Source organism: Manis pentadactyla, chromosome 4 (genome assembly GCF_030020395.1).
Source record: "Manis pentadactyla isolate mManPen7 chromosome 4, mManPen7.hap1, whole genome shotgun sequence".
In the NCBI taxonomy this organism is placed as follows: domain Eukaryota; kingdom Metazoa; phylum Chordata; class Mammalia; order Pholidota; family Manidae; genus Manis; species Manis pentadactyla.
In genome coordinates this window covers 146,501,092-146,526,512 of record NC_080022.1, presented here as the reverse complement: position 1 = coordinate 146,526,512, position 25,421 = coordinate 146,501,092, and the positions used below count along the sequence as shown (strand labels likewise).

General features: G+C 37.0%; 1 protein-coding gene across 1 annotated transcript in view; it reads right to left on the bottom strand.

Moving 5' to 3' along the window:
- Positions 1-21,445, bottom strand: part of LOC130683482 (serine/threonine-protein kinase TAO1-like) — a 30,413-nt gene extending 8,968 nt beyond the window's left edge. The window contains 6 exon segments of the mRNA XM_057501134.1: positions 2,020-2,202; positions 3,114-3,326; positions 7,247-7,486; positions 9,849-10,052; positions 12,582-12,710; positions 20,796-21,445. Of these exon segments, the coding sequence (XP_057357117.1) occupies positions 2,020-2,202; positions 3,114-3,326; positions 7,247-7,486; positions 9,849-10,052; positions 12,582-12,710; positions 20,796-20,981 (1,155 nt within the window). The 5' untranslated portion in view covers positions 20,982-21,445.
- Between the last annotated feature and the right edge of the window lie 3,976 nt (positions 21,446-25,421).

The window sequence follows — 25,421 nt, the reverse complement described above, 5'->3', positions numbered from 1 at the left end:
TGTCTGTGCTGCGGTGCAGATGGCTGGGGCTGGCTATTTAGCAGTCCTGGGCTCCCTCTCCCTCCCCGCTCTGACTCCTCTCCTCTTGCCAGGAGCTGGGGTGAGGGGCGCTCGGGTCGCACATGGCTGTAGCGTGTATCTCACTCCCTTTGTGAGACACTGGGTTCTCGCAGGTTGTGGATGTAGTCTGGCTTTTGCCCTGTGTCTTCTGGTCTCTCTTTTAGGAATAGTTGTATTTGTTGTATTTTCAATAATATATATGGTTTTGACTGGAACAAATAGTTCAAAAATTCATATGGAACTACCAAATACCCCAAATAGCCAAAGCAATCCTGAGAAGGAAAAGTAAAGTCGGGGGTATCTTGCTCCCCAACTTCAAGCTCTACTACAAAGCCACAGTAATCAAGACAATTTGGTACCGGCACAAGAACAGAGCCACAGACCAGTGGAACAGAATAGAGACTCCAAACATTAACCCAAACATATATGGTCAATTAATATATGATAAAGGAGCCATGGACATACAATGGGGAAATGACAGTCTCTTCAACAGCTGGTGTTGGCAAAACTGGACAGGTACATATAAGAGAATGAAACTGGATCATTGTCTAACCCCATACACAAAAGTAAATTTGAAGTGGATCAAAGATCTGAATGTAAGTCATGAAACTATAAAACTCTCAGAAAAAAACATAGGCAAAAATCTCTTGGACAGAAACATGAGCGACTTCTTTATGAACATATCTCCCCAGGCAAGGGAAACAAAAGCAAAACTGAACAGGTGGGACTATATCAAGCTGAAAAGCTTCTGTACAGCAAAGGACACCATCAATAGATTGAAAAGGTCCCTACAGTATGGGAGAATATATTCATAAATGAGAGATCCGATAAAGGGTTGACATCCAAATATAAAGAGCTCACATGCCTCAACAAAAAAAAGCAAATAATCCAATTAAAAATGGGCAGAGGAGCTGAATAAACAGTTCTCTAAAGAAGAAATTCAGATGGCCAACAGACACATGAAAAGATGTTCCACATTGCTTATCATCAGAGAAATGCAAATTAAAACCACAATGAGATATCACCTCACACCAGTAAGGAATATCACCATCCAAAAGACAAACAACAACAAATGTTGGCGAGGTTGCGGAGTAAGGGGAACCCTCCTACACTGCTGGTGGGAATTTAAATTAGTTCAAGCATTGTGGAAGGCAGTATGGAGGGTTCCTCGAAATGCTTAAAATAGAAATACCGTTTGACCCAGCAGTTCCACTCCTAGGAATTTACCCTAAGAATGCAGCAGCCCAGTTTGAAAAAGACAGATGCACCCCTATGTTATCGCAGCACTATTTACAACAGCCAGGAAATGGAAGCAACCTAAGTGTCCATCAGTAGTTGAATGGATAAAGAAGATGTGGTACATATACACAATGGAATATTATTCAGCCATAGGAAGAAAACAAATCCTACCATTTGCAACAACATGGGTGGAGCTAGAGGGTATTATGCTCAGTGAAATAAGCCAGGCAGAGAAATACAAGTACCAAATGATTTCACTCATATGTGGAGTATAAGAACAAAGAAAAACTGAAGGAACAAAACAGCAGAATCACAGAACCCAAGAATGGACTAACAGTTACCAAAGGGAAAGGGACTGGGGAGGATGGCTGGCAAGGGAGGGTAAGGGTGGGGAAAAGAAAGGGAGCATTACAATTAGCATGTATAATATGGGGGGGTACAGGGCAGGCTCTACAACACAGAGAAGACAAGTAGTGATTTTACAGCATCTTACTACGCTGATGGACAGTGACTGTGAAGGTGCCTGTGGGGGGGACTTGGTGAAGGGGGGATCCTAGTAAACATAATGTTCTTCATGTAATTGTAGATTAATGATACCAAATATGTATGTGTATATATATATATATATATATATGGTTTTGGGAGGAAATTTCCACTGCTCTACTCATGCTGCCATCTTGACTCCACCTCCCCACAATTACTTTTTTCTATTACTTATACCTGTTGTTGTATGAGTGCCCTGCGGTAGGAGACCCTCTGTTCAAGCTCCCGAAGCTCTCGATCATCTTGTGCCTCAGCCTGCAGCTTGATTTTGCTGTGATATGCATTCAGCAGCTCCAGTTTCTGCTGCAGCTGCATTTTCAAAACCTGGCACTCTGCCTCCTGTGCTTCATCCAAATGCAGCTGAAAGAGAGAAAGAAAACAGATATATCCTCCTATGAGCTATGAGCTATCTTTTCATGACGTCTGGAAAGGAGGAGGTGTAAGTTAAGACAGACTACTCTTCTATAGGGCACAGCTGTTCTCGCTTACATCTTGGAGTAAACATCTCCGAAAAAAGGAAAACATAGTACCAATGATGGCATTATAAGGATAAAGCTATCATAAGCTACTTGGATGATGCCTAAATAATCATTATTTTTTTAAAGAAAAATATAGATTCTGATTGATATAAGACTCTGAATCTTTTCTCTCCAGTGGAAATAACTATAGAACAGGGACAAGCATGCTACAGCTTATGGGCCAAATCTGAACAGCTACATGATTTTTGTTTTTGTTTTTCAACAGCCCACTAATTAGGAATGGTTTTTACAATCTGAAATGGACATATTTTAAATGGCAATGTAAATACCCACATAATAACCCCAATTTTTCCTCCTGGCCCACAAAGCCTAAAATATTTACTATCTGGCCAATTAAGAAAATATCCGTAAACTTAACATAGCAGATATTTTGTATCTGCACTCAAATGGAACCACCTGGATTCCCAATCAAGTACTACTTTTCAAACTCTGCTTAACAAAGCTGCTTCTCCAATCTTGATATGCTGCTGGTATCTGTACTAAACCCCTGCAAGGCACCAGCAGAGAGCCTATGGAGAACCTCATGTCCAAGTGTATCAAAGAGGATTATATATACATCATGCATATTTCCAAGCAATGCTGAGAACAAGAAGAATATGGACCAGCAGCACTATTTCCCAAGGTGCCGCAGAGTTTTCATTTCCACCTTAATATTTTAATTGTTGGGATTTTATTAATGTGGTGGAAGGAAAGGGGCACTATATTTGTTTTGCCTAAGTAAAATAAACTTACGGCTTGAGTGGAGAGCATTTCACGAATGCTGTGGTCACACTGCTCAGCTAAGATGGCTAACTTCCGGGTCTGCTCCTCCTTAAGCCGTTTCAGAACAGCTTTGCGCTCACTCTTTGGTGTAGATTCCCGTAAGAGTTTTCTTAAAGCTTTGTACTGTCTGGTTTGGATTTTACAGGTGTCCTGGAACTGCTTTTTGATTTGGAGTTTTTTAGACTGTAAAGAAAAGAAGCAAGACATATAATTTTTAACATATGGCATTTGGTATAGCTTATGCTTACATGAAAAGGCTAGAATAGAAAAGAAGAGGAAACAAAAACTCAGATCATAAGGTGACAGGTACCTCTATACTTGGGTCAAACCATTGGATTCCATGCAATTTTATAACAAACTCTAAAACATAAGAATACCAAGAACTTCATTTATCATAGTACTTCAGGCAACATTTATTTTGTTTTTAATTTAGTGAAGTGAGTAAATATTAAAATTACCTTTGATAACTGTGTATATAGATGGCAGAAAATTATATTTCTTTTCATGCACTTAGTATATATAAAATAATTTTACTGGCCAGTCAGTATTTTATCAGATCTCTGAAGCAGAAAATAAGTATATTTACTCTGTTCCTTGTCTAAGACATTTTGCTCCAATTTCTTTTAATGACAATCTCAACTGTAAATATAGTCTGTGATGGACCCCATAAAAGTAGGGTACTAGTAACTGACTGATACTGTTATTACAATTGTCTTTTCCTTACGATACTGAACTAGGTAGAAACTACTTCATAAGGGTTTACTCTTTAGCACCATGAGCAAAAACCTGAAAGTTAACTAATCTTTCAAAGGTCAAAGAAAAGTTATGAGGCAAGGGAAGGGACAACAACCCTTCTTGCGGTAATGATAACAGACATGAACTACATAAGCAGTTTTGAGATAAAATAATTTGGGTTCAGAAACAGAAAAACTCTGGCTTTAAATCACAGGTTAATTTTTCTGTGAACTCAAGTTTTAACAAAACTTAGTAAGATGAGATATATTTTATAAGGTATATCCCTCAAGCCTACAAGTAACAACACTCATTTACTACACAAAGGCAGAACCTATAGTTGAAATTATTTCCCTCAATATATATATTGCCAGATATTGAATGGTTGAGTCAGTGTGCAGATGCATGTATGACCAAACACTCTTGTCAAGGAACTAGTTCATGCTCTTTGCTCCAATACTACAAAATCAAATATATATCCTTTTCTGCATTTTACACCAATTGAGGTACTAAGCCATAGTTATGTACCTTTATTCTGTGAAGGGTCAAGAAATGTCTAGCTAGAAAGACAAACTCTTGGTTTAGTTGGCTTAGCACTGCTCTTAAATACTGCCCTTGGTTAATAAAATTCCTCCAAGTTAGGAATGGAACAATGAAATTTAGAATTCTCTTCTGACTTTGTGTAACAGACTCCATTCTTTAAAAAACTTTTAAATATTCAAATATTTTTGCCAAGAAAACTATAGTACTCCGTATCACTAGCTAATGACAAAAAGGAATGCCCTGAAAATTTTTTTTAACAAGATTAATACTTATACCAAGAATTAACTACATCCCACAATGTTTCGCTCAAGTGAAAGCAGGATAAACGTGTTCCAGTTGTTTCTTAATCACTTAATACTGACAAAACATCACCTGATGGCAGATGAAGAAATGGCAGATAGACAATAGGTGTTTACCCAAGTCATTCCACAGAAATGGTGCCCAGTGTCTACAAATACTGTCAGCTTATCTAAGTGTGCACACTGACGTCCTCCTATCCCCCTTAAAGTCTTGGAGAAAGCTGGAATAGTTGCCACTATTGCAGTTGAGCTATTACTTAGTAAATAAAAATTTACCTAAAAAAATTGCAACTGTTACTTACATAAATGAAATGACCTGGTGTTAAAATAGAGTCTGTTTTCTCCACAAAGGGACTAGGGTTACCAAAGGGAAGGGATTGGGGATCGTGGGTGGGGAGGGAGGGAGAAGGGGATTAAAGGGCACTATAATTAGCACTCACAATATAGGTGGGTCATGGGGAAGGCAGTACAGCACGGAGAAGACAAGTAATGACTCTGTAGTGTCTTACTACGCTGATGGACAGTGACTGCAGTGGGGTTGGAGGGTGATAGTATGAGTGAATTGATAGTATGAGTGAATGTTGAAACCACAATGTGCTCTTGTGAAACCTTCATAAGATTGTTTATCAATGATACCTTAATTTAAAGAAAAAGAGTCTGTTTTGTTCAAATTGTGCAAGTAGGTAGATATATACAACTAAGAGGAACATGGTGATTTTCTTTCCCACTAAAGTAACAGAAGAATTTCTTTAATGGAAAATCTTGAGCTTAAGTATCACGAGAAGGAAGTTTTCTATCCAAGGTCTGACTATGATTGTGAAACATTATTTTTCCCCTTGATTTTTTAATAGTATCTGTGAGAATAAGACTAGTGTTGTACAAGCTTTCAAACTGAGAAGGCTGTAACAACAGGGAAAAAAAGGAAGGGTTAAACAGCAAACAACTAACCTATGCCAAGCCCCAGAGTAATGAAGTCGTATCAGATTTGTGGTCTGACCAAAGAAAACCAGGAAGCTTTCAGTGTGGTTTACTTCTGGGTGCTGCTCACTTTAAAATTGTAATTAATTTTATAGACATGCTTTAAATATCTTTTGGTGGGAAACTGTACTGTGTAGCTACTACAAAGACAAAATAAATCTGGAAAATCATTAAGAATTCTGATTTTCATAAGCATTAACTAATAATGGTTATGTGGGTAGTCAACATATGAGCCACTCTGGAAGCGATGTTCATTAGCTGTTTTGAAGATACAGCAAAGTAACATTTTACTTAGATTCACAAGGAAAGGGTGAATCTTAGCTTTGCTTCTGTATTTTGTTCAGGACAACCTGTATGAATGGAGCTGCATAGGAATCAGAGATACCTCTGATTTTGCTTCTGGTTTTGACACAGATTACTTCTGTGAGTGAAGTTCACTTCACTTCAGGACAGTTACTCAGGTAAGTGTTGTTACATGATAGTTCTATAATTAAATTGTCAAAGAGTTTGAAAAAGGGGGTAAAGAAGATACTGTGGGATCTGGGCCTTATTGGATGTAAATAAAAGTTTAAAATGTGCAGACTTGTACAGATTAATTGACGTACTACTATGAATGACAACATATATAGTGGGTTGTTTCAGTTTTTTGTTTATTAAGATGCATGTGATTAAACTTCACATATTTATTACAAGTTATAAAATTTGAAAATTCCTTGGAATTGTTAACTCTGGTTAATTTTGGTAGAGGGGCCTGGACCAGGTGGCTTAAAGGACAAGGAGAGGGAAACCTTTAACTTTATAATAAATACACTTCGGCATCTTTTGAATTTTGTATCCTATGAATAAATTCGTCTGTGCAAAGCAAATACAAAATTTAAAGTACTTAGAAATTATATATCACCAACACTTGTCTTTCCTTATTTGTCTACAAGAGGTCATATAATAATAGCTTGCTTCACTCTGATGTGCTAATTAAAAAAATACACTCCAACTACACATGCCCTGGTCTTACCTATGCTATCAAGCACAGAAAGAATGGGAGTAACAATGTGATAATTCCACTATTCTTCTTAGGATGAGTATAGACAATGAAGGGAGAGGGAGTAAAAAGGCATTTTTCATTCACTGGTTTCTGTACTAATCAAGAACTTACTGCCTCTTTTGGATACAAATCACATTCAGAGGAAACAAGATCCCAAAACTATAGAACTTGGAACAACAGAGAGAAGCCAACAGGTTAGTATGTTGATATATATTTGTAGTATCAACATTGGACATCTGGGTACAGTTAAAATAAGAATTTTGAATCTCATTTATGGCACTTTCTGCAGTGAAAATGTTCTGGCCATTTTTTGGTACTCTGCTGAGAAATACATAAGCAGAAATCTGTAGCTACAGACCCTCTACATCAAAACTAACCAAGCATGCTTAAAATGAAAAGAAAAAAAGCTTATTCAATTTCTTTATGGCAGACATCTGGCTCAGACTTTTAGTGTTTACATGATGCCTTTTATCTGTTCTCCTTTGTCAAGAAGCTTAGGCTAAAGGTACCTTTAGACTCTTAGACTGTTGTTGAACCTCCATGGCATGCTTTCGCCTTAGTCCTTGTTCTCTCCGTTTATTATGCTCCAGCTGGTTAGTGAGCTCGGCTTGATGCTGCAGTCTGATCAGCTCAGAGCGCATCTTCTGCCTTGTGTTGAGCTGGCGGAACTCCAGTTCTTGCATGGATTCGTGATGTCGCAGTAGCGTTGCATGCTCCAAGTCCATTTGAGTCTGCCTCTTATCTAACTCCTAATTCATAACAAAAGACAAAGGCATAATTTACTGATGTACAGTGCCAGGCGAAAAAAATCCTAAGAAGCAGAATAACCAGGATATAGATGTAATCCTCTGATTTAATAATGGCTGCACAGTAAATATTAGGGTTTTATTACTGTAACTGTAGAAAATGGGCAATTGGTAGCATAATTTCCTTATCTGTTCATTAGCTATTTATACTATTTTTAGCAATAAGCTTAAGATATATCAAATCTGTCCCAAGAGACTTAATGTCCTTTCCACTCTCTTTCATTTATGTTTCCTAATTTTGTATTTGAAGAGGACTTCTAAGTCATCCTTTGAATTTCTTCAGTGTATACATTCAATTCTATTACATGCAGTATACCCAGTATAGTGTAGTGGTTAAGAACACAAGACTCTAATAACAATGAAGCAAAACTGAAGGAACAAAATGGCAGCAGACTCAGACTCCAAGAATGAACTGGTGGTTACCAAAGGGGAGGGGTGTGGGAGGGTGGGTGGGGAGGGAGGGAGAAGGGGACTGAGGGGTATTATGTTTAGTACACATGGTGTGGGGGATCACGGGGAGAATAGTGTTTCACAGAGAAGGGACATAGTGGATCTCTGGCAACTTGCTGCACTGATGGACAGTGACTGCATTGGGGTATGGGTGGGGACTTGACAATATGGGTAAATGTAGTAACCACATTGTTTTTTCACGTGAAACCTTCATAAGAGTGTATATAAATCATACCTTAACAAAATATTAACAAACAAACAAACAAACAAAAAAGAACACAAGACTCTAGGGCTAGACTGCCTGCTTTCTAAACCCTGGCTCTGCTACCAACTAGCAGTGAGTCCTTGGGTTAATTACTTAAACTCTCTGTGCTTCAATTTCATCACTTCTCAAATGGAGACCATAACATAGCTGTTTCATAAAATTAACATGAGGCTGAAATGAATTCATAAGTGGAAAGCTCTCAGAATACCTACCTCATGATCAGTAAATGTTACAACAATTTTTTCAGTTTAAAAAGATCAAATATACAACACACACACATACACTCACACACACTCTCTCTTTTTCTCTGTCGAAGGAAGCCAGACTTGGCCCTTTCGCCTCTGCTGCCCCTTCTCCAGGGGCCAACATTTGGTGCATATGTTTCCCAACCTTCCCCATGCTGTCATGACACAACTATTGCATGAAAACATATAGTTTTAAAATTGAATAAAAAAATATATTATAGGTATATAATATGCTTTCTTTACCGAAAAATATAATGGACAAATATCCAGATCAGATCAGGACATACAGATCTTTCTTTTAAGTTTTATAGTAAGCTTCTGCTTTGTGATGCCATAGTTGTTCCATTTTTTGCTTATGACAAATTTTCAATAAACATCTACACATGATACACCACATGATTATGTTATTATTTCTTTAGGATAGAATTTGAGAAGTGGATTTGATGGATAGAAGATACATGCAAATTAAATTGTAAAAGCTGCTGAATTATGCTCCAAAATGGCAGTAGCAATTTATACTCTTCCCAACGTTGCCCACTTTCCCGTGCCACTACTAGGACTTACCAATTTTGTAGACTGATCTTATCGAATTGATTCAATTGTTTTAATTTGAATTTCTTTAATTAGTGAATTTGAATAATTAACTTATATTTGAAGTTTAAGCCATTCTTGGAAAGAAATTGATCTTTGCTCATAGGTATACCTGATAATGAGAACCATTGTTTTCATTGGCATAAGTTTCTACATATGCCCAATGAATAATTTCATGATTATAAAAATATGTTAAATGGTAGTATATATCTTCATGGCACCCATTTTGGATGAAAAGACATAAATTATCCAATTAATTTTCTCACATTTAAAAATTAATACTTCTTTCACTCATGGATTTGATATTTATTAAATATTTACTTAATACATATTTATTGAATACCTGTTATGGGCCAGCCACTAGGTATAAGGCCTGGAGATATCTATCCACTGGATATAAAGCCCTGAACAGAACCTGGGACTTCATATAATTTCCATTCTCCTTGGGGAGAGAGAGATCCCCCGAAAAAAGTGTGCATGTGTGTGTGTGTGTGTGTGTGTGTGTGTGTGTGAGAAAGAGAGAGAGAGAGAGAGAGAGAGAGAGAGAGGAGTGCAAGAATATTTAAAGAAGGAGAAGGATTTGGTGATCAGAATTGGGGAGATATGAAGTGAGGGAGAAGGTGAACCGTGTGGGTTGGGTTTCCAGGGAAGAAGGACTTAGGCAAAGGGAAGCAGAAGCGCTCTCAGGCCTTGAGGGTGGGATGTGACTGACATCTTTTCTGGAAGATTCTGATTTCACACCAGTTAAACATACCTCCATGACAAGGTCCTGCTCCAAGTTACAGCGCCCAAGGAATATCTTTCTTTGGAAGCGACGGCATTGCAGCCCTAGGCACTGTCTCTGATGTTGAAGAAGATCAGTCTTTTCCGCGGCTCGGAGATGCTGGATGTTCTCTATCTGCTTTGACAGCCATTCCTGTTTTTCTTTCCTTGGGGCGCTCCGGCTTTCATTCAGCGCCTGGCAAGATAAAAAACAACTGAGTTCAAAATACATAAAAATTAACTACATGAATATATTATTTGGCAGCTGGTAATCTTCAGTAAAAGTACTTAATTTGTGCCCTCTCTCAAGGGCAGGCAGGGCGATGACCTTAAGGAGGTAGGTAGTATTTTTCCATTTCTTGAGTTATCCATGAAGTAGGACAAGAAAAGAGAAAACATACACTAGAAAACATGCATACTTTTTAGCTTTGCACAGCCATATTTATGATGGCTCGTCGCTTTGAAAGCACACAATGATTGGTGAATGAAGTAAAGCATCTTTCTTTAAATCCCTCCCCAAAAGGGGAAGAAGGCAGTTCTTTCAAGTAAAAATCACACACGAATTAAAATCAAGGTTAAAATATAGTTATGTCTCACTTCTTGATTTTCAACAATAGAAATGCTAAGTTTTTGGCAAAGTTAAGGATGGGTTCAGTATAAAAGACTTTGGAAATTAAATGGAAAATCAAGAAAACTATAGGAAAATAGAGACCTTTTAGAATGGATTTAATATTCAGCACTATAACCACGGTACAAGGCAAGACCAATGTTTTTCTACAGCATTTTAAATATCATCTCACAAACTACCTAAAAAAAATTTATTTATACTGGACAAGATGAGAATGTTGACAATACATTCAATGATACAAACCCGAGGATGCTAATTAATACTAGTATATTTCAACCTAAAATGCATCAACCTTGTAGAGAATATAGCCATCTTTCCTAGGTCTAAGATGACTTTTCAGAGACTATTAACCTTATGGTTCTTCATCTGTTATTCAAGAAAGAAACCAATTATTCATTACTTTCATTAATAAGATATTCAAACACATAAAAATAAAAAGCTCATAAGCTTGTAGTTCTCAACTTACAGATGTCAGTGATAAGACAGGGATAATACAGGCATGTACACAAAGCTCACTTGGCTGTTTTTCAAAATCTTTTGCCAAGGAAACTCCCCACCCACCAAGACTCTAGTATGTCCCTTCCTCTATACCGATAATAATCATTCTAAATGAACACACACACACACACACACACACACACACACACACAAATGCACAAAACTACCCTCTAAAAGAAAATGAACTTATTAGTTAGACTATGAATTATATGCTTAAGGATTATCTAAATCAACACATTCACTTATAAAACTAAAAGCTCATTTCACTAAGAAACAACTATAGAACTGCATTTTGTTGGTATTTATTTACAGTTGGGAATCCTATTTACCATCTTTTCAAATTCCATGTTCTAGTACTGAGTTTAGCTTTTAGATTACAGTAATGGGAATACATACCAGTTTATACTCTTTCGAGTCAGAAAAATCTTATCAATGAACCTCACTTGGCAGGATATATATAGCAAGGCTTTGTGCCACCAATATGTCCTTAATAAGACTTGAATATCTAATTATAGGTCAAATTCCTACACACACAAAAGCACTGTACCAAAGATATTATGGTTATATTATCAATATTAATTTATCTGTGTGCTAATAATTTATTACATGGGCTAAAAATTTCAGCCCATCAGTTTGTAAGAGGGGGTGTAACTGGAGAAGTCTTGGTGGGTGGGGAATTTCCTTGGCAAGAGATTTTGAAAAACATAGCCAAATGATTCTTTGTGTGTATGCCTGTATTATCTCTGTCTTCTCATTGACATCTTTAAGTTGAGAACTACAACTTTATATGATTTTTTTATATTTATGTGTTTGAGTATCTTATCAACAAAACTAATAAAGAATTGGTTTCTTTCTTGAATAACAGGTAAAGAACCATAAGGTTAATATTCTCTGAAAAATCATCTTAGACCTGGGAAAGATGGTTGATTTATATTCTCTGCAATATAATAAATATGCAATAGCTGACACATATCATTTTCATGTCCTGACCACTATCCTGAATAATAATCCCCTTTCAGAAATTGCCTTGGAACAACCATGGCTTTCCTCAAAGTTAGAGTACATCTGCGATAAAAAGAAGTTCAAGAAAGCAGCACATAAAGGGCAAATACACATGAAATCATGTAACCACAAAGACATGATTAGCATGCTTTCCTATTAAAGAAAATGGGATGAGCAGAAATGCCTCTTATCCTTATTCTGTGTTAAAATCAGAATAAGAACAAATTATTGTAATCTGAGCCCAAAGTAAGAAGGTATGATTTACTTTTCAAGGAAGAAATGTATGGCTCTTTTTCACAGCTAAAGTATTTTTATTTCTAGTGACTCAGTTACTCAGTAAGTGCTTAGGAAAGCTATTATAAATAATAGCTTCATAAAATAATTTAAATGTTCAAGAGATCACTCTTTCTAGATCCCACTCAACTGAGGATATCAGCCATTGAAAATAGGTTATAATCAATGTCCTCACTTAAACTGATATATAGTTAGTGGCCACAAACAAAAGAAAAATTTATGCTAATGGTTCTATGAGTAGATCACTATTGAATATAATCAGTAAGCGGGTAAGTGGCTTGAAAAGTTCTATAAAGTAAATACCTTCTTAAGCTGTTCCTTCTGAAGTTTATATTCTCTCTTCTGGGACTTCAGAAAGCTGTTCAGTTCTTTCTTCTGCTGGGCCTGAAGATGTTGCTTAAATTTTTCCTCCTCCTTGGACATCACTTTAGCCTATAGCAAATTTTTTTAATGGATCAAATTAGCTCAGCAGATAAGTTCAAAGCAGCCGTTTAATACACATTAGCAAGGATACTTCCTCCCACCTAAGAATATAACATCAGTATAATCATTACCAAAGCAAGAATATCCAATAAATTATTAAGTATTACTCAGCATCCTTATTTGAATTTCAGAGAACCAATAAAATGGAACTCATCTTTAAAATGCTGATCTTTTACAGGGTCAGTGTTTTCACCTTTTTTCCCCCATACTGGAGTATGCTGCCTGACACCCCTCCAATAAAGCAAAACAAATGTAATTAACTTATGACCTTTTATCTAGCTTGACTTGTATATTAAATAATGTAATACATTCATCTTCAAATTAATCCCTGACTTTTAATTTGTATTTTAAGTAATATGAAAATGTTAAATATTAAATCCCAGTATAATATTATCTTATTTCTGATGATATATGCAATAGTTGACCCATAAACAATGTGGAGATTAGGGGTGTTGACTCCCAACACAGTAAAAAAATCCTCATATAACTTTTCACTCCCCAAAAACTTAACACAGCATGCTGCTGACTGGAAACCTTACTAACAACAGGAACAGATATTCACACATATTCTGTGTGTTGTATAAATTATATACTGCATTCTTACAATAAAGAAAGCTAGAAAAAAGAAAATGATCTTTCAAACCATCTCTCAAAACATTTTCCAAGATGTTTATTGAAAAGCAATACGTGTATAAATGAGCCCGTGCAGTCCAAACCTATGTTATTCAAGGGTGAAGTATACATATTCATTGCAGAACATTTAGGAAATACAGAAACACACAAAGAAGAAAAATCTTGTATGATTTTACCAGCCAGAGACAACCAATATTAACATTTTGGTGCGGATCCTTCCTAATTTTTTCTAGGCATATATAGACATAGATATAAATATATAAAATGAATCTAAAATCATATTGCACATCATGTTTCATGAATTGCTTTCCTAAACATGTTAGTATCTACCACTTTACAAATTATTCAAGAAAGTAAACACCAAACACGATTCTAAATATTTTTACATTCTCTCACCAAATTATTTCAAAATCAAATATTCATTTACACCAGAAATTATTTTGCTAAATTCTCTATTACTGTGAGAGAGTGATTCTTCTTTTTTTGCAGGGAAGGGTGAGCAGGGTAGCTATAAATGCCTCAGGGTGGACTAGCCAGACATATTTGAAGATATAGTGTAAGTTTATTGAGAAGTTTACATTTTACTTGACAACTGTGATGATCAAAATAAATTGAAACAAATGGGAAAGCAAGGAAATTAGAAGACAAGTTTTCACGTAACTCCTAAAAAAATGCAACTTTATCATATAGTCGAATGATACTTATTTGCAGTAAACAAATGGGCTAAATCTGGATCTGAAACCCTCTTAATCCCTCTTACTTTAACATTCTCTGTATATTATAGTACTCTTCAGTTCTTCTGATATAAAAATGCCACTATAAATTTAAGTCCAAAAAGTATACAGAGAATGATGAATGATTTCTGAAACCGAAATTAAATACTGATTTATCAAACTCCTCATATAACCAAAGTGTCCAAGGCCTAGAGCAGAATACTTAATGACTTTTTTTTAGTAAGTTATCATTGATATACACTCTTATGAAGGTTTCACACGAAAACCAATGTGGTTACTACATTCACCCATATCAAGTCCCTGCTCAAAACCCCACTGCAGTCACTGTCCATCAGTGTTGTAAGATGCCACAGTCACTACATGTCTTTTCTGTGCTACACTGTCTTCCCCATGATCCCCCCCACACCATGTGTGCTAATCATAATAGCCTCAATCCCCTTCTCGCTCCCTCCCCAACCACCCTCTCACACCCCTCTCCTTTGATAACCGCTAGTCGCTTCTCAGAGTTTGTGAGTCTGCTGCTGTTTTGTTCCTTCAGTTTTGCTTCATTGTTATACTCCACAAATGAGGGAAATCATTTGGTATTTGTCTTTCTCTCCCTGACTTATTTCACTGAGCATAATACCCTCTAGCTCCATCCATGTTGTTGCAAACGGTAGGATTTGTTTTCTTTGTATGGCTGAAAAATATTCTGTTGTGTATATGTACCACTTCTTCTCTATCCATCCATCTACTAGTGGACACTTAGGTTGCTTCCATATCATGGCTATTGTAAATAGTGCTACAATAAACATAGGGGTGCATATGTCTTTTTGAATCTGACAGCTTGTTTTCTCTGGGTAAATTCCTAGGAGTGGAATTCCCGGACTAAATGGAATTTCTATTTTCAGTTTTTGGAGGAACCTCCATATTGCTATCCACAATGCTTGAACCAGTTTACATTCCCACCAGCAGTGTAGGAGGAATCCCCTTTCTCCACATCCTAGCCACCATAATTGCTCATAGTTTTTTCTATGTTGGTCATACTAACTGGTGTGAGGTGATAGCTCATTGTGCTTTTAAAATTAGTGATGTGGAGCATCTTTCCAAGTGCCTGTTGCCCATCTGGATTTCTTCTTTGGAGAAGTGTCTGTTCATATCCTGTGCCCATTTTTTAATCAGGTTATTTGCTTTTTGGGTGTTGAGGCATGTAAGCTCTTTACATATTTTGGATGTTAATCATTTGTCAAATATGTCATTTACAAATATATTCTCCCATACTGTCGGATGCCTTTTTGTTCTGCTGATGGTGTCCTTTGCTATACAGAACCTTGATGTAGTCCCATTTGTTCATTTTTGCTTTTGTTTCCCTTGCCCAAGGAGATGTGTTCAGGAAAAAGCTGCTCATGTTTATGTTCAGGAGATTTTTGCATATGTTGTCTTCTAAGAGTTTTATGGTTTCATGACTTACATTCAGGTCTTTGATCCATTTTGAGTTTACTTTCATGTATGGGGTAAGACAATAATCTAGTTTCATTCTCTTGCATGTAGCTGTCCAGTTTTGCCAACACCAGTTGTTGAAGACACTGTTGTTTCCCCACTGTATGTCCATGGCTCCTTTATCATATATTTACTGACCATATGTGCTTGGGTTTTTATCTGGGATCCCTAGTGTGTTCCACTGGTCTGTGGGTCTGTTCTCGTGCCAGTACCAAATTGTCTTTGCAGTAGAGCTTGAAGTCAGGGACCATAATCCCCCACCTGCTTTATTCTTCCTTCTCATGATTGCTTTGGCTATTTGGGGTCTTCCGTGGTACCATATGAATTTTAGAACTATGTGATCTAGTTCATTGAAGAATGCTGTTGGCATTTTGCTAGGCACTGCATTGAATTAGTAGATTGCTTCAGGCAGGATGGCCATTTTGACAGTATTAAATCTTCCTTTCCATGTTTATTGGTATCTTCTTTCTCTCGACTGTCTTGTAGTTTTCAGGGTATAGGTCTTTCACTTTCTTCATTTGTTTTTATCCCTAGGTATTTTATTCTTATTGATGCAATTGTGAATGGAATTGTTTTCCTGATTTCTCTTTCTGCTAGTTAATCATTAGTGTATAGGAATGCAACAGATTTCTCTGTATTAGCTTTGTATCCTCCCACTTTGCTGAATTCAGTTATTAGTTCTAGTAGGGTAGGGGTGGATTCTTCAGGGATTTTTATGTATGATATCATGTAATCTCAAACAGTGACAGTTTAACTTCTTCTTTTCCAATCTGGATAACTTTTATTTCTTTGTGTTGTCTGATTGCCATGGCTAGGACCTCCAGTACTATGTTGAATAAAAGTGGGGAGAGTGGGCATCCTTGTCTTCTTTCTGATCTTAGAGGAAAAGCTTTCAGCTTCCCACCGTTAAGTATGATGTTGGCTGTGGGTTTGTCATATATGGCCTTTATTATGTTGAGTTACTTGCCCTCTATACTCATTTTGTTGAGATTTTTTACCATGAATGGATGCTGAATGTTGTTGAATGCTTTTTCAGCTTCTATGGAGATGGTCATGTGGTTTTTGTCTTTGTTTTTGTCAATGTGGTGGATGACGCTGATGGATGTCTGAATGTTGTACCATCCTTGCATCCGTGGAATAAATCATATTTGATCATGATAGACGATGTGGTTGGTATATTTTTTTATTTGATTTTGTTGAGTATTTTTGCACCTAGGTTCACAGGGGTATTGGTCTCTAATTTTCTTTTTTGTGGGGTATTTGCCTAGTTTTGGTATTAGAGTGATGCTGGCTTCATAGAATGAGGTGGAAGTATTCCCTCCTCTTCTACTCTTTGGAAAACTTTAAGGAGGATGGGTATTAGGTCTTCACTAAATGTTCGATAGAATTCAGCAGTGAAGCCATCTGGTGCACGAGTTTTACTCTTAGGTAGTTTTTTGATTACCAATTCAGTTTTGCTGCAGGTAATTGGTCTGTTCAGATTTTCTGTTTCTTTCTGGGTCAGCCATGGAAGGTTGTACTTTTCTTGAATGTTGTCCATTTCTTCTAGGTTATCCAGTTTTTTAGCATACAATTTTTCATAGTATTCTCTTCTAATTCTTTGTATTTCTGTGGTGTCTGTAGTGATTTTCCTTTTCATTTCTGATACTCTTTATGTTTACTCTCTATTTTTTCTTGATAAGTCTGGCTAGGGGTTTATCTATTTTGCTTATTTTCTCAAAAAACCAGCTCCTGCTTTCATTGATTCTATTGTTTTAATCTTCTCAATTTATTTAAGCGAGCTGTAATCTTTATTATGTCCCTCCTTCTACTGACTTGGGCCTCATTTGTTCTTCTTTGTCTAGGTTTTTTAATTGTGAGTTTAGACTGTTCATATGGAATTTTTCTTCTTTCCTCAGGAAGGCCCATATTGCAATAAACTTCCTTCTTAGCACGGCCTTTGCTGCATCCCACAGATTTTTGTGGTGTTGAATTAGTGTTGTCATTTGCCTCCATATATTGCTTGATCTGTTTTTATTTGGTCATTGATCCACTGATTATTTAGGAGCATGTTGTTAAGCCTCCATGTGTTTGTGGGCTTTTTCACTTTCTTTGAGTAGTTTATTTCTAGGTTCATACCTTTGTGGTCTGAGAAGCTGGTTGGTAGAATTTCAATATTTTTGAATTTACTGAGACTCCTTTTTGTGGCCTAGTACATGATCTATTCTGGAAAATGTTCCATGTGCACCTGAGAAGAATGTGTATACTGTGGCTTTTTGGTGGAGCATTCTGTAGATATCAGTTAGGTCCATCTGTTCTAAAGTGTTGTTCAGTGCCTCTGTCATGTTACTTGATTTGTCCTTTGGAGTGAGTGGTGTGTTGAAGTCTCCTAAAATGAATGCATTGCATTCTATTTCCCCTTTTAATTCTGTTAGTATTTGTTTCACACAAGTAGGTAATCCTGTGTTGGGTGCATAGATATTTATAATGGTTATATATCCTCTTGTTGGACTGACCCCTTTATCATTCTGTAATGTCGTTCTTTGTCTCTTACTTTCTGTGTTTTGAAGTCTATTTTGTCTGACACAAGTACTGCAACTCCTGCTTTTTTCTCCCTATTAGATGCATGAAATATCATTTCCCATCCCTTTACTTTCAGTCTGTGTATGTCTTTGGGTTTGAAGTGAGTCTCTTGTAGGCAGCATATAGACGGTTCTTCTTCTGTTATCCATTCAGTGACTCTATGTCTTTTGATTGGTGCATTCAGACCATTTACATTTATAGTGATTATCGATAATTATGTACTTATTGCCTTTGCAGGCTTTAGATTTGTGGTTACCAAAGGTTCAAGGGTAACTTCCTTACTATCTAAGAGTCTAACTAAACTCACTTACTATGCTATTACAAACACAATCCAAAGGTTTTTTTTTTTCCTCTTTTTTCTTCCTCCTCCATTCTTTATATATTAGGTATCATATTCTGTACTCTTTGTCTACCCTTCACCTACTTTGTGGTAGTTGATTTAATTCTGCATTTGCTTAGTAATTAATTTTTCTCCTTTCTTTACTGTGCTTTCATGACCTCTGGTGACAGCTGTTTAGCCTTAGGTACACTTCCACCTATAGCAGTCCCTCCAAAATACACTGTAGAGACAGTTTGTGGGAGGTAAATTCTCTCAGCTTTTGCTTTTCTGGAAATTGTTGAATCCCTCCTTTAACTTTAAATGATAATCTTTCCAGGTAGAGTATTCTTGCTTCTGCTTCATTGCATTAAATATATCATGCCACTCCCTTCTGGCCTGTAAGGTTTCAGCTGCATAGTCTGATGATAGCCTGATTTGTTTTCCTTTGTATATGATCTTTTTACTCTCTGTGCCTTCTTTTAATACTCTGTCCTTATCCTTGATCTTTGCCATTTTAATTATTATATGTTTTGGTGTTGTCTTCCTTGGGTCCCCTGTGTTGGGAGATCTGTGCACCTCCATGGCCTGAGAGACTATCTCCTTCCCCAGACTGGGGAAGTTTTCAGCAATTACCTCCTCAAAGACACTTTCCCTTTTACTCTCTCTTCTTCTTCTGGTACCCCTATAGTACAAATATTGTTCCATTTGCATTGGTCACACAGTTCTCTCAATATTCTTTCATTCCTAAAGATCCTTTTTTCTGTGCCTCAGCTTCGTTGTATTCCTCTTCTCTACTGTCTTTTTCATTTATTGTCTCCTCTATCATATCTAATCTGCTTTTAAATCCCCCTATTGTATTCCATAATGAATGGATCTCTGCCTTGAATTCGTTCCTGAGTTCTTGAATATTTTTCTGTACCTCTATGAGCATGTTTATGACTTCTTTTTAAAATGTCTTTCAGGAAGGTTGATGAGTTCATTTTCACTTGATTCTTTTTCTGGCATTTTTGGGATCAGGGGTTGAACCTGAGAAGAATGTGTATCCTGTGGCTTTTTGGTGGACTATTCTGTAGATATCTGTTAGGTCCATCTGTTCTAAAGCATTTCATCCCTTTGATGTTCCTTATCTATATGTGGCACCCTCTATTACTCAGAAGGTCTACTCTCTGGAGCTGCTTAGCCCATGGAGGGAAGTCGGGGGTCGCAGGGGAGTGGTGCTGGTCACTGGGGGTTGGGAAGAGCTGTTTCCTGCTTCCTGGCTACTGTGCCTCTCTCCACAGCCAGACCAGTGGGCCGAACACACAGGTGTAACCCTGTATGCTTTGCATTTGTAGCTGCTGTAGGCAGGGCTTCCCTCTGGCTGGACTGACACCAGGGCAGGGGCAGCTGGTTTGCAAGCCAGTGCCAGCTGTCTGGAAGGTGCAGCAGGCTGCGTATCATGGTGGAAGGCCTCGGAGCTGGGTAGCCAGCCTGGGGGATGTAGCGCCTGAGGTTTCTGAAAAGTTCCCAATCTGCTGGGCAGAGTGTACCTGGACAATTTTGTCTACCTGTCCTTTTTCCTGAGCAGCTAGCCCTATGTAATCCTTGCCCCTTTAGTAGTCCTCTCACTGTTAGGAAGTCTCTCATACTGCCTGCCTTTCTTTTGTCCCAGAGCAGCCAGATGTGGATCCCCATTTTCCACAAGCAGCTGGAATCTCAGTCTCTCCAAGTGTTCCTCCTGTCTTAGCTTTCCAACCCCACTAACTGCCAGAGCACCATGCAATGTGGGTTTGTGCTCCCACAGCACTGCAGCTCTCCAGGGCTGGGTGTTCAGCCGTCCCAGGCCTCCACCCATCCCCACTCCATTTCTCTTCCTTCTGCCAGTGAGTTGGGGTGGGGGAAGAGTGTGGGTCCCTCCAGATCACGGCTTTCATATGTTACCTTTTAGAGGTTTGTTTTTTCTCCAGGTGTAAGCAGTCTGGGGCAGCCTTTTTTCCTGTTGATCTTTTAGGGTTAGTTGTATTAACTATATTTTTGTATTATATGTGGTTTTGGGAGGAGGCCTGTCACCTGTCACGTCATCATCTTCAATCTGATCTACCTGACTTAACCACTGTTACACGATAAAACTATCAAGTCATCAATCCCATATCTACAGGTTCCCAGACTCAGCACTGGAAATTTTACCTATTATATAAATATTTCTCCCTTTCCTCAACTGATTTGCTTGGTTCTGGGGAACAGACACCCTAATAGCAAAATGCCATCTTGGTTAATTTGAAATAGTCACAAGTTAGAATAAATACATTAGTAATACTGATCAGCTACCTCTTTTTCCAGAGCAGCCTGATGTTTCTTGATAAGTTTCGCCATTTCTGCCGCAAAGTTGTTACACTGAGTTTCAAAATCTTTTTCTAATCTGAAACGATGTTCATCCATCTCAGCCTTTAGCTTGTTTTCCAGAGTCACCAGCTTTCTTCGATGTTGCCGCCTCATTTCGATGTAACAAAACATTTGTTCTCTAGGCTCCTGTTCTTGTATTTGCCTTGTAACCTACAGCAATGGAGAGGAAAGAGTGAAATAAAGCAAAACCTTTTTCTTTCAAAACCATCTTGGACCAGTCCACTATCAACTAAGCAGGTAATTCATGTAGGAGAACCCAGTCAACAGCTTCTAATAAAATTTCATCTGAAGAAGCAGACAAACTAGCTGGTTCTAAAATTTAAATGGGAATGTAAAAGACCTAGAATAGCCAAAATTTTGAGGGGGAATAAAAAGTTGGAAGACGTAAACTTCAGTAATCAAAACACTGGTACTGGTATAAGGACAGACTGAATAGAGCAAAGGTACACAGTAAAATCTGGAAACCGACCCACATATATTCAGTCAATTGATGTGCTACCAAAAAGTCAAGTTAATTCAAAGAGGAAAGGAAAGTGTTTTTAACAAACCCTGCTGTAACAACTGGTTCTCTGTATTCAAAGTGAATCAATGCTCAATCATTCTATATACAGAAATTGATTTGAAAAGAATGACTTGACCTAAACCTAAAATCCAGAATCATACAGCAGAAGAAAACACAGAATATTGTCATGACCTTGGGGCAGCAAATATTTCTTGGAAAGGACACAAAAAACACTGATTATAATGAAAAAATGTACCAACTGCATTCTCAAACAGAGACAAAATTCATAATGTAAGATTAATCATGTAAAGTGAACAACTGAGTAGCATTTTGTATATTCATGATGTTCTGCAACCACTGCCCTTAGTATAAAGAAAAAAATGTACAAACTGGATTCTTAAATAGAGGCAAAATTCACACAATGTATGATTAATCATTTAATGTGAGGAATTCAGTAGCATTTAGTATATTCATGATGTTCTGCAATGACTGCCCGTGTCTAGTTACAAAGCATATTTAACACCTCAGGAGGAAACAGAAAACCCTGTATGTTTTAAGCACGTGCTCCCCATTCTCCCCTTCTCGTCACCACCAATCTATCTTTTGTCTACGGATTGATCTATTTTAGATGTTTCATATACTATGTGACCTGTTGTATCTGGCTTCTTTCACCTAGCATGTTTCTAAGGTTCATCCATATTGTATAGCATGTATTAGTACTACATTCCTTTTTATAGGTGATTAATATTCCACGGTATGCACATACCCTAATTTGTTTATCCATTTATTTGTTGCTGGACCTCTGGGTTATTTCCACATTTTGGCTATTGTGAATACTGCTGTTATGAACATTTGTGTATATGCATTTGCTTAAGTACCTGCTTTCAATTGTTTTGGGTGTATATCTAGGAGTAGAATTTCTGGGTCATGGGGAAATGCTATGTTTAACTTTTTGAGAAATCGTCAAGTGTTTTCCACAGCAGCTCACATTTTACATTCCTACCAGAAATACAGAGCAGGAGTTCCAATTTCTCCATGTGCTCCCTAATTGTTATTTTCCATTTTTGTTTTTGCTCTTCTCTTTTCATAGCTAGCCATCCAACAAAACAGCAGCAGACTCACAGAGTCCAAGAAGGGAATAGCAGTCAACAAAGGAAGGGGGTGGGAAGGGTGGGTGGGGAGGGAGGGAGAAGAGGATTAAGGGGCATTATGATTAACACACATAGTGTAGAAGGGGGAGACGGGAAGGCAGTAATAGCACGGAGAAGACAAGCAGTGACTCTATAGCATCTTACTACGCTGATGGACAATGACTTCAATTGGTGTTAGCAGGGGACTCAATAATATGCATGAATGTAGTAACCAATGTTGCTCATGTGAAACCTTCATAAGATTGTGTATCAATGATACCTTAACAAAAAAACAAAATAGTTAGCCATCCTAGTGGCTGTAAGGTGGTACCTCATTGTGGTTTTGATTTGTGTTTCCCTAATAACTACTTATATTGAGCATCTTTTCATGTGCTTCTTGGCCATTTGTATATATTCTTTGGATAAATGTCTATTCAGGTCATTAACACATTTAAAAAAATTGAGGTACAGTTGATATATTAATCCTAATAATATTTTGGTAGAGTCTTTAGGGCTTTCTCTATGTACTATCGGGTCATCTCCAAACAGTGACAGTTTTGTTTCACTTCTTCCTTACCAGTGTGGATGCCTTTTATTTCTTTTTCTTGCCTGATTAATGTAGCTAGGACTTCCAACACTCTGTTGAATAAAAGTGTTGTGAGTAGGCATCCTTGTCTTATTCCCGATTTTAGAGGAAGCTTTTTTATGGCCTTTACTCATTTTTAATGGGTTGTTTAAATTGGATTTTAAAACCAAAAAGTTTTAATTTATTACAGATGGAGAAAAAATATTTGCAAGACATATCTGAGATATAATACTTGTACCCAGAGTATATAACAACTCCTACTAATCAGTATTAAAAGATGAACACCGGAATAAGAAAACAGACAAAAGACTTAAGAAAACACTTCACTGAAGAGATACACAAATGGACAATAAACACATGAAAAGGTGATTCTGGTGCCATTGTCAGTCATAGGGAATTGCAAAAACAACTATCATGAGATTCCATTTCATTCCCACTGGAACGGCTAAAATAAAAAAGACTGACAAACCAAATGCTGGAGAATATGTGAACCAATTGCAACTCTTATACATTGTTAATGGGGATGTGAAACAGTACAACCATTTTGGAAAGCTGCTTGACAGTTTCTTATGAAGTCCAACATACATATGCCCTATGACTCAGCAATATTACCCTATGTATTTGTCATAGAAATTAATACATCATGTTCACATAAAGACATGTACAATGTTTATAGTATCTTAGTATGCTGATGGACAGTGACTGTAATGGGGTATGTGGTGGGGATTTGATAATAGGGGGAGTCTAGTAACCATAACGTTGCTCATGTAATTGTACATTAATGATACCAAAATAAAAAGAATAAAAGTATTTATTTCATTTTCCACTTGCCCCTTAGCAACCTCTCATCTACTTTCTATGAATATGACTATTTTAGATATTTCATATAAGTGGAATTCTAATAACATTTTCCCTTTTGTGTCTGGCTTATATCACTTAGCATGTTTTCAAGGTTCACTCACATTGTAGCATACATTAGAATGCCATTTCTTTTCACAGCTGAATAATATTCCATTATATGTATATATTATGGTTTGTTCATCCATTCATGTGTTGATGAACACTTGGGTTGGTTCCATCTTTTAGCTATTGTGCCCAGTAACTTTTTGGTAATATTGAAAATAGTGAAGTTAAAAAGGAAGCATTTCCATCAATTGCAAAAAGGAGTTACCTGACCTTCAAATGTTTTCAAGAAAATTTAAAATCTTACACGTGAAAGTGTAGCAAACATCCGTATTTCCTAAACCAAGAAGGTGTAATTTTCTACAGTTACACTGTTTTACTTAAAAAATGTAAACATTATGGAAAATGCAAAAATCACTTTTGATTGTCACCCACCTTAACCCTTTCTCCACTTCCCAAAGGCAACCATTATCATTAATATCGTGTTGTATACTTACTATTTTTAAATACCTTCATTTTCATCTATGTAACTTCAGATAATACATTATATGGCATTTCTTTCTCTCTTTCTTTTAAGATTTAAAAAATATTCTTTTTGCATTCCAAAACATGTTCCCTAAATGCAGACATTAAACTGGGAATTTAAAAGCCTTTTGCCACTTTAAAATAAGTTGCCTAAAATTATGTTCCAAACTTCTGAAACATCAAAGGAAAAAAAAACTCAAACTCTTAGACTAACCAGACTAAGAAAATTAGTTACCAAATTTGAAATTTTTTTCACTGAAATCCAAATACTCACAGGTTTTAAATCGATGACAGAACTACTAGGCGTGACTGGGTGGTTTCCCTCCATCATGTCTAGCTCTCTCTCAGCATCTGAGGCATCTGGAAAACTGCTGACACTAGTGCTTTGACTACTGGCCCCGCTGGACATACTGGGAACAGCCTGATGACTTTCAACACTATTCACTGTCCCTTTCCATCCAACACAGTAATCTAGTTCCTGAGGGAAAAGAGCATTAGATTCAAATATCTTTATCTCCTAAATACTTGATTATTAGCACCTAGCACACTGCTTGGCACACACAGTCTTTAGAAAGTTGGTGGTTTATTTTGAGAAATTCCTTGTATTTGCCAAGACCAGGAAGTTTATCAATTGTTAGTTGACAGATAAAAAAAGTGACCAAAAAGCAAATACCAAAAAGCCCAACCATGTCAATTCCAAGTTATTTCCAAAGTGTAGTCTTTTTCTATAATTTTTGACATTAGTTTGAAATCCATTTCTACTACACATCTCACGGGGTATACACAGGGACGCTGCTCATTTCTCAATGATTCCAATGGTGAAAACAAACACCAACCTTTTTTTTAATCCTATAAACATCACTTTTACTTATTTTTTATTGAAGCCTTTTATATTTCTTTTCTTC